Source organism: Musca domestica, unplaced genomic scaffold (genome assembly GCF_030504385.1).
Source record: "Musca domestica strain aabys unplaced genomic scaffold, Musca_domestica.polishedcontigs.V.1.1 29, whole genome shotgun sequence".
Classification (NCBI taxonomy): Eukaryota; Metazoa; Arthropoda; class Insecta; order Diptera; family Muscidae; genus Musca; species Musca domestica.
This window is the reverse complement of record NW_026712296.1, coordinates 7,484,250-7,496,249: the sequence shown is the minus strand read 5'-3', so window position 1 is coordinate 7,496,249 and position 12,000 is coordinate 7,484,250. Positions and strand designations below refer to the sequence as shown.

The 12,000-nt window shown below is 34.4% G+C and overlaps 2 protein-coding genes across 3 annotated transcripts; one reads left to right on the top strand and one right to left on the bottom strand.

Moving 5' to 3' along the window:
- Position 1: 1 nt before the first annotated feature.
- On the bottom strand, positions 2–3,270 carry LOC101888386 (acyl-coenzyme A thioesterase 13). The gene is made up of 2 exons (XM_005190789.4): positions 3,131–3,270; positions 2–468 (listed from the first exon to the last, which is right to left on the bottom strand). Exons 1-2 carry the CDS (start codon positions 3,215–3,217, stop codon positions 121–123), a joined length of 435 nt encoding a protein of 144 aa, XP_005190846.1. The 5' UTR covers positions 3,218–3,270; the 3' UTR covers positions 2–120.
- Positions 3,144–6,983, top strand: LOC101888913 (uncharacterized). Of its 2 annotated transcripts, none has more exons than XM_011297252.3 (5): positions 3,144–3,284; positions 3,428–4,526; positions 4,626–5,127; positions 5,194–5,605; positions 6,833–6,983. In XM_011297252.3, exons 2-5 carry the CDS (start codon positions 3,515–3,517, stop codon positions 6,974–6,976), a joined length of 2,070 nt encoding a protein of 689 aa, XP_011295554.1. In that variant the 5' UTR covers positions 3,144–3,284; positions 3,428–3,514; the 3' UTR covers positions 6,977–6,983. The 2 variants fall into 2 exon arrangements, with proteins under 2 accessions (XP_011295554.1, XP_011295553.1); XM_011297251.3 differs by having other exon boundaries at positions 3,225–3,365.
- The last annotated feature ends 5,017 nt before the right edge of the window (positions 6,984–12,000 follow it).

The following is a 12,000-nucleotide window of genomic DNA, read 5'->3' as shown; positions in this document are numbered from 1 at the left end:
ATATGTTCAGCCTCTTAGGGCGTTGCCACATGTATTTTATTTGATATACCCAAGAACGTTAAATACCAAGAGCCCAAGTCATATAATACAAATTGCATGAAATAAAAAAAAAAAAACCTATTATTCTTTGTTAAAATCAATGAATTTAGTTTGTCCACCCTTGGCCACAATCGAACCATCCGACTTTTTCTTCAATACACACTCGATGAAAGCCAATTTTTTGCCAACTTTTAGGGTGTTTGCATCCACAATAATCTCTTCACCTTCTTTGGCCGATTTCATATAGCTGACATTCAGATCGACACTGACACCAGGATGAGCGTCAGTAGACATTAAGGCATAAGTTGTTACATTGTCAATCATTGTGGCCGTGTAACCTCCATGCAAGCCACCAGCGGCATTTAAATGAGCTTTGGTAATTGTAAATTCGCCAATACATCGGCCATCTCCGCCTCCGGTGACTTTAAACTGAAAAAATAAATGACAATTAATCAGTATGAAGAATAGTGGTTGTATGCTGTAATAATTTATCTATAATAATATACATATTAAACGTTATTTAAGTCCAGGATTTTGTAACACTTATGCATCAATAACTCAGCCTCTAGATGACTCAATCGTTTATAGACACTTTATATACATTTCATTTCGTTTTAGTAAGGTTGATGGCACAATCAGCACAGCTATCTCATTGTATCATATAAACTGCAAAAGCTGGTTTTGTTTATTTCATAATTGTTTCATGAATTTCTTAATTTGAGGAAAAATCATAAAACATGTAACTAAATGCTCCAAAATTAATTTGTTTGGAGCAATCTTCATACTACTCTTCTAGATTCGAACAAAACAAGTTAAAGCACATAGTTTGCTCAATTCCCTAAAAACTATAGGTTTCATTAAAAAAAAGTTATATGGATTTTACTAAAATGGTTGTGTGTGCGAAAGATTTTATTCACGACAAATGAGTCTGACAGAAAGCGGGCATAGCCTCACGGCTGTATTTCTTTAGTTTTACGAAGCTGTTCTACCTCCTTATTGCACCATGCCTGCAAGTATTTGCTCTTCTTATTTTTTTCGATATCATAAAGAGAAAATCGGTTATCGTAGTAAAAAAGTTTTTATACCCTCCACCATACTATGGAGGGTATATTAATTTTGTCATTCCGTTTGTAACTCCTCGAAATACTCATGTCAGACCCAACAAAGTATATATATTCTTGATCAGCGTAAAATTCTAAGACGATTTAGCCATGTCCGTCTGTCTGTTGTAATCACGCTATCTTTCGAACAAAGTGAGATAGAATGTTAAAATTTTGCACATATGTATATTTTGCCAGTAGGCAGGTTAAGTTCGTAAATGGGCCATGTAAGTCGAAGTTATCATATAGCCCTCATATAACTGTACCTCCCGATATTCAGTATTTTGATGACTTTAGCTACATTATTCGCCGGAATTGTTTCAAATTTTGGCATTTGAAGTTCGTAATGAATACTACAGCCTAAGACAGAAAATTATCTGTGCAGGTCCACGTCTTCGTGTAGCCCCCATATAACGGTACCCCCCGATATTAGGTATTTTGATGATTTTAGCGACATTGTTTACAGGAATCTTTTCAAACTTGGTATTTCGTAATGGATACTACATCCTAAGTCAAAAAATGAGCCATGTAGGTCCACGTCTTCATATAGCCCTCATATAACGGTACCCCCCGATATTCGGTATTTTGCTGATTTTAGCGACATAATCTAGCGAAATCGTTCCAAATTTGGTATTTGAAGTTCGCAATAGATACTGCAGCATAAAACAGAAAATGGGCCATATAGGTCCACGTCTTCATATAGCCCCCATATACCGTACCCCCCGATATTCGGTATTTTGATAATTTTAGCGACACTATTTACCGGGATTGTTTCAAATTTCGCATGTGAAGTTCGTAATGGATACTTCAGACCATGCCAGAAAATTGTCTGTGTATATAAACAGATTTTTCTTCAAGTTTCGCATTTAAATATTGTAATAACTTATGACAAAAGTTGCCTATGCAGGTCCACGTCGTCGTATAAGCATTCGGTATTTTTAAGATTTTAACAGAATTTTTAACGGATTTTATTTATTTATTTATTTTTTTTTTTTTTTTTGTGGAAATTGCCAAATTTGTACCAAGTGGTGGAGGGTATTAAAAGTTCGGCCCGGCCGAACTTACAGCTTTTTTACTTGTTTTTACATTGATTTATTTGGGTGGTAATATAGTCCTGGTGTATTGGGTAGTACGGTGGTAAAAAGTGTTTGATAAAGCCACTATAAGTTTTTCCAACATTTCCTAAACTACTACATTTATAATTCAACAACAACAACCGAGAAATTGGTTGTTGTAAACAAGCTAGTGTTAGATCTGATTAATATAAAACAGAACAAAATTGTCATGTTCTTAGTCGATTTATGCATGTCAGTCCGTCTGTTCATGTATTTTTGTGAACTAAATTCTTGTCGCATTTATTATCCAATGAGATGAAATTTTCCAAACAATATATGTTTGGCCCGAGGACGAACCCTATTACAATTGGTGAGAATCGGTTCAGATTTAGATATAGCTCCCATATATATCTTCAACCGATTTCGGGTTAATTATGCACCAAATGCCAATATCAGTCCAAATGACCCGAATTTTGGCACATCCCACCGAATTTAGTCTAGAAGTGTTTTAAATTTGGTGAATATCTGTTCAAATATGGTCATAGCTCCCATATATACGTTCATCCGATTTGGGGTTTTAAGTCCCTCACACGCGTAATATGCACTCCACACAATGATATTAGATCAGCTCGAAAATACCTCTGCCAAATTTTATCGAGGTCGGTTCACATTCCTTCTTTTACGAAGAAGCCAGTGAAAAATGCGTTTTATGTATTCTAAACTTCATTCATTACTTAGCCAAAAATGTATTTTCCACTGTTTGGTAGAAACTTCATGGATATGGCAACCCTTTACATGTAGAAAACATTATAGTTCATCTTTGACTTTTTCGTGTTGTCACATTATTGTGCACGGGACAAATTCTTTTTTTAATTAAAAACAAAATTATGTTTTAAAGATAGCTTAACTGTTTGTCATATAAGTTAAAATACATACCACATTCGTAATTGCATCATGTCCACTTGTTTTGGCCATATAGTCGGCAACAGTTTTTAAAAAATCTACTCCACGTTTCGCAGACATTTTCGGCCAGCGATTTCCACACTATTGAAGCAAGAATAAAACTAAAATTACATCATAATCGCAACAGGTAAAGCTTATCAGCAAGTATTCAGAACGATTGGCATTTGAAATGACACGACGGAAGCAAACAAACCATTTAATATGTGTGGTAAAATCATGATTTACATATAGTTTTTTGTGTTTTGTTTTGATTCTCTTCTTTGTACATAGCACGCAAAAAGGTGATTACTTTGTGGAACAATAACAAATAACCAACAACCAATACTCGTCGCAAGCAGAGTTGTATTTTATTTAGAAATGTCAGACGTTACGGACAAGGGTTTGAAAATAACCCAACTGGCCATTAGTGAATTCAAAGTGGATACAGCACATGACTTCTGTTTGGCATCTGTGGACAATGATATTATATTGGGAGGAAATTCACATGAATTCCATATATTGGAAATGATGTATTCAGTGGAAATGTTAATACCCTTGCCATTTAACATTAAAAATGTACTAGTCTCGCAAGATAAACCACTTGTCAATTTCATTAGTCCTATTGATTTGGTAAGAATATACGAAACGGCCAACGTCATGGAAAGTCAAGAGCTATCCCTTGATCCTTTGTATGTATATGAATGTTCTGTAGAACCAGCTAAAGCAAGGCTGCTACAAGCTGATTTAGTAAGAGACAATCGAAATTCACTTTTTTGCTGTGTGCTTAACTCTTATGGAGCATGTGATGTACTGCAGAAAGATGTTTTGACACACGAGTGGAAAATATTAAAGACAAATCTCAATAGAACTTTGATGACCAATGTATTCCCGTCAGACAAATCGTCGAAAAAGATAAAAAATTTTACAACTTTTAAAAAACTTGTTGATACATATACAATTACGGCCTTTGTATGGTCTTATGTTGGAGATATGCACATGATATATGTTGCCACAGCTGCTGGTTATGTTGTTGCCTTAAAGTTCTCCTTGGAGGATCGAGAATTTGTGGAATTATTCCGTTGTAAGACATCTTTAGAGAGAATTACATACATGGCAACAAGAGACAACCTTCTCATTGTGACATGTAATCTGGGACAAATTGCTTCGTTGACAATTGACCCGTTGGAAATGACCTTAACGGAAAAACAATATCTATGGAGTAAAAAGGATCGTATGAGTTGCCGTAAAGCTGTAATTGGTTATAGCCAACAGTGGGAATCTTACTTTATTGTATGTTCCAAGGGAGCGCATATTTTGGCATATCGTCTCGATAACGAGGGCAATTTATTATCAAATTCCACTCTGTACACCAAAGGTATAAAAATAACTGGTAAGTGCGAAAATGTACTCTCATGGATGTAATCTTAAAGATAGAAGCCCATATACGATCGATGATATTCATCATAAAAAATCTATTTTTATTTTTCAGGTTTGGAAAATATTTCTGCGGAGGAATATTTAGTTACTTCAATACTTGGCATAATTACCTATGTTCACATTTCTTGTCCTTCTAATGAAGAACTCGTTCTAGAAACCAAAAATGTCGAGCATAATATCGATACAACAAATCTACAAATCCTAGGAGTTGCTGCCTCGAAATGGCGTAGTTTATGGACATTTTTTCTATCGCGCAACAAGGACTATACGCATCAATCAAAAAATTCTTCAAACACGGCATTTACATGCGTTTGTAAAATAAACAATCAGGATAGCCTAATCAAACTTATAAATCTTAACATAAATGCTATGGACAACGCTCAAGATTTGGTAATGTCAATAAATTTGGACATAATCAATAGTTTAAATGCGGATGCATATCAGGAATTTATGAATGTCAGCCGTATAAACATTCCGAAAAATGTCAATGACGCCTACCTTCAGAAGGTACAAATTAAGCTACTAATTGTAAGAAATATGGCGAAATATCAGATGTAAGTCATGCAGTTTGTTTAAATATTTTTAATTAATTCAACTATATTTCAAATTAATTTCAACAGGGTTAAATACAAAAATATTAAACAAAATACTCAATTGGAATTGCATTTCTTAGAGTCGATTGTTCAGATGATTTATATTATTCTAAGATTGCAACATTTACAGGCCGTCCAAAAGCCTGACGTTAAACTGTCTTCATTTCAAGAGTTGTCCGTGGCCTGCATGCAATCGCAATTCTGTCGTTTATTAAATGCCATAATGAACAATGAAGATGAAGAAAACAATTTAAAAAATACAAGGGAAAGTTCTGCAAAAGTCCTCAGTGCCGAATATGAAAAATTTCGCTTCGGAGTCGATAGATTCACATACAAACCAGAACGGTGTGAAATGTGTGACGCTGAGATTAGTGTAACCACTTTTGACAAATGCCGCGAGGGGCACGACATAAAAAGATGCACCATTTCATTTATTCAGGTAAGTGGCGTTCCTACAAACTATATTCCCAATAAGCATCGATGGAAATCTTAAAATGTTTATTAATTTATTTGGCAAATTCTAAAGATTTATCATAACAGGCCTTCCCTTTCTCCGACGTACGACTTCGCTGTTTTCCACGACAAAGCATGAACATGTGGTTATATAAATCAAGGCAAGGTCTATTCTATTCAAAAAAGAAAACATGAAAGAATGTTTCAAAAATTTTACATTTCAGGTAGTGTTGTCGCAAATAGCAATAATTTCTAAAACCAAAACTTAAAAACAAAACAAAAAACAAATCTTTAAAAAACGCAAGAAAAAATGTTGACTTGAAGCCGTATTTCATTAGAAATATACCTTATCTTCTGAAGAAGATCGTAACGAAAAAAGCGTAGCATCAGAAAAATTACACATTTCTTTATCTTTCCAGAAATTTCTGACATTTGTTGTTCAGAATTCAGCGAGCCCTACTTATACTGTAAGAATTCAGTTCCTTGTTGTAAAAATACCGACGACACTACCTATTCGATAAGAGTCCCACACAATATACCAAAATAGCTTGAGAATAATATTATAAAATAGATTAAAATAACTAGCATTAAACTTGAAATTTTTTTGAGAATGTATTTAAAAATGTTTGTGTAACAAACAACAATCAGTAACTTTGAAACCCAAAATGTTGATATAGAAAAGAACAATTATATCTCTCGGTAGCGACTACTTTGATTTCGTCGCTGACTTACCGACAAATTTCGTTAATTACCGAAATATAAGCATTTCAATTTTATTGACTCTTGTCGGTAACTCAAAAAAATGAATTGGTGCATTCCACTACTGATTCCTAATTTATAAGCTTATTCTTGTAATATTACATCAATGGACATGGGCATCCCTGCTGCAACTCCTTCTGCTATCGAGTATTGGTGGCTCTTTCCGAAACCTAGATATTCCTTGCCTTACCAACTGGTAAACATTACCATCGTTCTCCACTAATAAATAAAAGTTGTTTTTATAAAAAACAACAATAATGCGATTAAGCCTGACCATTTTGCAACAACGAAATACTATGGTATCTCGAACAAACATGCCAACACTGTTCAATAAAACATTTTATTTAATGTAATACTTAATTTTATCCAATAGTATGTAGCACATATGTATTAATGGTAGATTTTCATAATGAAAACTTAATTTAACCTGTTTTTTTTTCAATTTTCTTTTCAGTTGCCCATGTTACGGACGAATTATTGTCCACATTGTTTTGCCTTGGTTACAGATAAAGATGTTGAATTAATGGAGTTGTTTCCACCAAATGAAAATATTAAATGTACATTTTGTAGATTTCTAATAAAACACGATAACGTTTAAATTGAAATGAAGAATATAAATAAGTTATAAAATTCTTTTGACCCAAATACTTCTCCGAACGGCTGGACCGAATATGATAACATTTATAGGTCTAAGAATTGATGATAAGCTATTCCTCAACTCCTTGACATTGACGTTTTGATAAGGAAATTTTGTTGGTTTAGTTGACAACATTTTGACACCTCTGCAATATGATATGGTAACAACATAGTGTTAAGTAATTTTAATCGCTAAGTCAATCTACAATTAATTGGTAACCTCAATGGAATACAATTGCGAGCCCATATTTATGATCCACTGTAAATTGTCCTTTAATTGTATTTTTCTACCCTCCACCTTGAAAGGGGGGATATTAACTTTGTCATTCCGTTTGTAACATCCCTAAATATTTGTCGTAGACCTCATAACGTATATATATTCATGATCAGAATAAAATTCTAAGTCGATTTAACGATGCCTTCCAGTTGAAATCACGAAGAGCTTCAAAATTTGGCAGAACAATTTGTATTGTATCTATGATGGTTAATATTGAAAATATATTGGTCCACGTTTTGGTATAGCCACCATATAACGGTACCTCCCGATTTTCGGTATTTTGATGATTTTTGCCACATTTTTCCATGGATTTGTCTAAAAATTTGTATTTGCGGTTTGTATGGGTTCTAGCTCCGGTGATGGAACATAGTAGGTATAGGTCCACGTTTTCGTATAGCCGTTATTCGGTATTTTGATGATCTTTGCCTCATTTTTCACGGATTTGTCTAGAAATTGATATGTGCCGTTTGTAATGGGTTCGAGCTCTGGTGGCGGAACATAGTATATATAGGTCCATGGCATATACAGCTCCTATATAATGGTGTTTTGATGATTTTTACCATATTTTTTCCGTGGATTTGTCTAAAAATTTGTATTTGTAGCTCCTAATGGGTTAGAGAGCTTTTAAAAATATACATTTTTTCAGTTTTTTTATACACATTTTTGACACCATTGAAAAATATTGTATGTTCTTAATTCTTAATTTCTAAATCAAAAACTAATGTTCGAATTCTTAAGCTTAATTTTTACCTCTTTTATTTACTATTAAAATAATTAGAAACTCTTGGAAATTTACAATAATTCGTCACGACTTTACGTCGAGATTTCGAACATTAAAATATATATATATCGGAGAAACGACCAAACATTTATGGAATACTTAAGTATGCCTTAACTATGTCCATGCCAATTCTCCTCCGACTCAAATTATAAACAAATGTTTTGGTATTTACAGTATTTTTATTTGAATATTCAAAGTACAAAAAAATATACAATTATCCAACTGGTTATTATTTCAAATAAGACGACAATTTTCAACGAACTTCCAGCAGATTCGAATTTCATTCCAAATCCTTGAAATGGTTTCACATATTTCTGATTTTGATCAAAGAGATCAATCGATTTATATATCGTGGTATTGAGTGGAGTGTTTGTAACAATATTACTCATCAGTGGAACGTTGTCGAACGACATGAGCTCATGAAAATATATAAACTTTAATGATATATAAAAAATATTTTAAACAATTTAAATGAAATCCAAAATATACGTACCTGGTCCCCAGTGAGTCTATAGAGGGTAATTACATAACCTCTATCCAAATAACACTGCCGCTACACTTATCGTAGTCAGGAAAGGTTGATTTCCCCACGTATACATTATAGATGTCGGGAAATAATATCATTTCATAAAAAGAAGCCGCTTGAGTAGCATTCAATTTAAGAACGTCATTTGGATACTTAACTTTGATGATGGAGTCGTAGTATCTGTTCGCATAGACTCCAATGGTTAGCTGTTTTGAAAAATTGCAATAAAAAGCTATTGAATATTTTTCATGATGTAATCTAAATTGCCAACTCCGTCGAATAAATCCTTATAAAGAAGGTTAACCCGGGAAAATGCTCTAATGTAAAGTGTTTCCTTAATCAACATAGAACATTTTTTGAGAAGTCTGACTATTTATAACCTCAGAGAGTTTACACATAGACTTCAAATGATGAAGACTGGGCAAAATGCATTATGAAACCAGTAAAAAAAGATTAAAAGTCGGGCGGGCCGACTTTCATTCGGACCGACTATATGATACCCTCCACCACTATGCGTATTGTAGCTCCCGTTTATATTTTGAATTTATGGGAAGTAGATCATACCTACAACAAACTTTATTACAAATACAACTTATTACAATTTGGAAACTACAGGGTGAGATGAAAAAACTGCAACCAACTTCAGATTGCTGTCATTTTTAAGCCACACGTCCGACAGCTGTTGGACAGCTCAATATATTATTTACAAGCGACAGCTCATTATATTGTTTACAAGCGTACAAAAGCATTTTGGTGAGAATTTTCCAGAAAAAAATTATTGGTGATGGAATTCAAGCGTGATAGTGTTATTTTTTATTTGGCTGGAAAACCACAAGTGACTATCGTAAGAGCACTCCAGCATTAAAATTTGAATAAATCATTTGTATTTCGTACCATCGCTCGTTACCGTGATACTGGTAACGTAGCCCGACGCCAAGGAAGTGGACGGAAGAAAACAGCAACATCAGCAGAAATGGTTCGAAAAGTAAAGATGCGACTTGATCGAAACCCACGTCGCAGTGGCCGAAAAATGGCTCGAGAGCTGAACATATCGCATTATTCCATTCGCAAATATTGAAAAATGAGATCGGGGTAAAGCCATTGAAATTCCAAAAAGTACAAGAACTTGAACCGAAATAGAAAGGAAATAGACTCAAAAGAGCTAAAGAGTTGCCTCGATTGGCCGAAAGTGGTAAACTGACGAATTTGGTTTTCTCCGATGAGAAAACATTCGCTGTCTAGCAGTTTGTAAACAAACAAAATGATCGTGTTTACTTGCCAAAGAGGTCAGCTGAAAATGTGCATGATGGCCATGATGATGGTGTGGACCGCCATAACAGCCGATGGTCGCTCTCCGTTCGTATAAATGAGAATAAATGCCGAATATTATCTCGAAAATATTCTGGAGGGTGTATTAAAGCCTTGGGAACGCAAACATTTTGGCCGCAGACCTTGGACATTTTAACAGGACTAGGCACCATCGCACTCAGCACGCGCCCCTAAGAATGGTTACAAAATGAGGTTCGTCGCTTCATTTCCAGCGCACAATGGCCACCAAAATCTACGGATACCAATCCGTTGGACTATTGTGTCTGGAGTATTTTGGAAAGCAAGGTTGGCACTAAAAAATACCAAAGTGTCGATCACCACAAGCAAGCGCTTCGCCGGGAATGGGCCAAAATTCCGCAGAGCAACATTCGGGCAGCGTGTGACGGTTTCATTGGCCGTTAGAAGGCCATAATTCGTGCCAATGGTGACCAATTCGAATAAATCTAAACTTATTTTTAAAATTTGATGCTATTTCCGAAATTTTTTGCTTTCATTCAATAAAATTAAAAAAAAAAATAAATAAAAAATATGACGTTTGACTTTGTTGCAGTTTTTTTCATCTCACCCTGTATAATCGTATATAAACATCTGAGTCTGAACTCGATAATGATGTCCGGTATCAAATATCATCGTTGTGAGACTTTAACACCAAATCGGATGAAACATATATATGGGACCTATAGATATATCTGAGCCGGCTTTCACCAACTTTTGAAGTACTTCCGTCAGAAGTGCCAAAATGCAGTCCATTTGGTGCACAATTAACCTGAAATCGGATATGGGAGCTATATTCAAATCTGAACCGATCTTGACAAATTTTGAGACACTGTATCTGATATCTGCTACCTCAGATCATTGTTGTGGACTGTATATTACGCTTGTGAGGGACTTAAAATCAAATCGGATGAAACATATATATGGGACCTATAAATATATCTGAACCGATTTTCACCAAAATTTGAAGTACTTATTTCTAGGATGAATTCAGTCAGAATTCCCAATTTGGGCTGATATTAGCCATTTAGTGCACAATAAGCCTGATATCTGATAAAGATATATATGGGAGCTATATCCAAATCTGATCAGATATCGATAAGATTTTACAGAGGTGTTGTGGAGCTCTATAAGTTATACGGTACCAAATATCATTCTTGTGGAGTGCATATTACGCAAGTGAGGCCCTTAAAACCACAAATCGGATAAATCATATGCGTGGGAGCTATAGCTAGGTTTGAACCAATTTTCATCAAATTTAGTACAACTTAACTTTTTCGCTTTGAAGCAAAGCAGAAAAAATAATCAACTAATTCTCATTCTGTTTCATCTTTTACACTTCAAATTCCCGTTTCAATACTCACGGAATGTTTCCATGCAAATATAAGTAGTCCGAAATCCTTCTTCGAAGCCACCTCATAATTCATAAATCTTGTATTTATGAACACCATATGGAGCTCCAGGGGCTCCAATTGATACTTGTGGTGCGCTCCACTAGTGTTGAACCAATGAAAATACATGAAACCGATTCGATAAGATTCATTACCTAACGGTCCACCCTTGAACGCGGGCACAGCATTGGACGGATAAAATAATTCCATTCGAATTGTGTGACCAGTATTTTTCATAGTACCTCCAATGGGATTTCTAAATTCAGCCGTAGATGCCATATAACTTATGTTCCTTTGTAAAATGTTCAAATTACTCTCATCAAAGGGTATATGATATTTTCCCGTGCAAATATGCTTTGATGCAGTCATAGCTACTAAAGGGGAGAAATATATTTAAAAGGACTATTTGAATAAACTACAAATGGAAATATAACTTTGTCAAAGCAATTAAAACTTACATATGTTCACTGTTGTCGATGACAATACTAAAATTCTTACGAAATGCTTTAATTGAAACATTGTATACTTCTTTGAATGTTGATAATAAACTGATTGCACTTGAACTAAGAAATGACCAATTTATTTATTTTCATAGAAAAGCTAGAGACAAGCTAGAGTCTTGTAACTTCCTATTTATTAATCACAAAGTTGTTTAATTTATTTGACATTTTTTTACAAGCTCAAACAA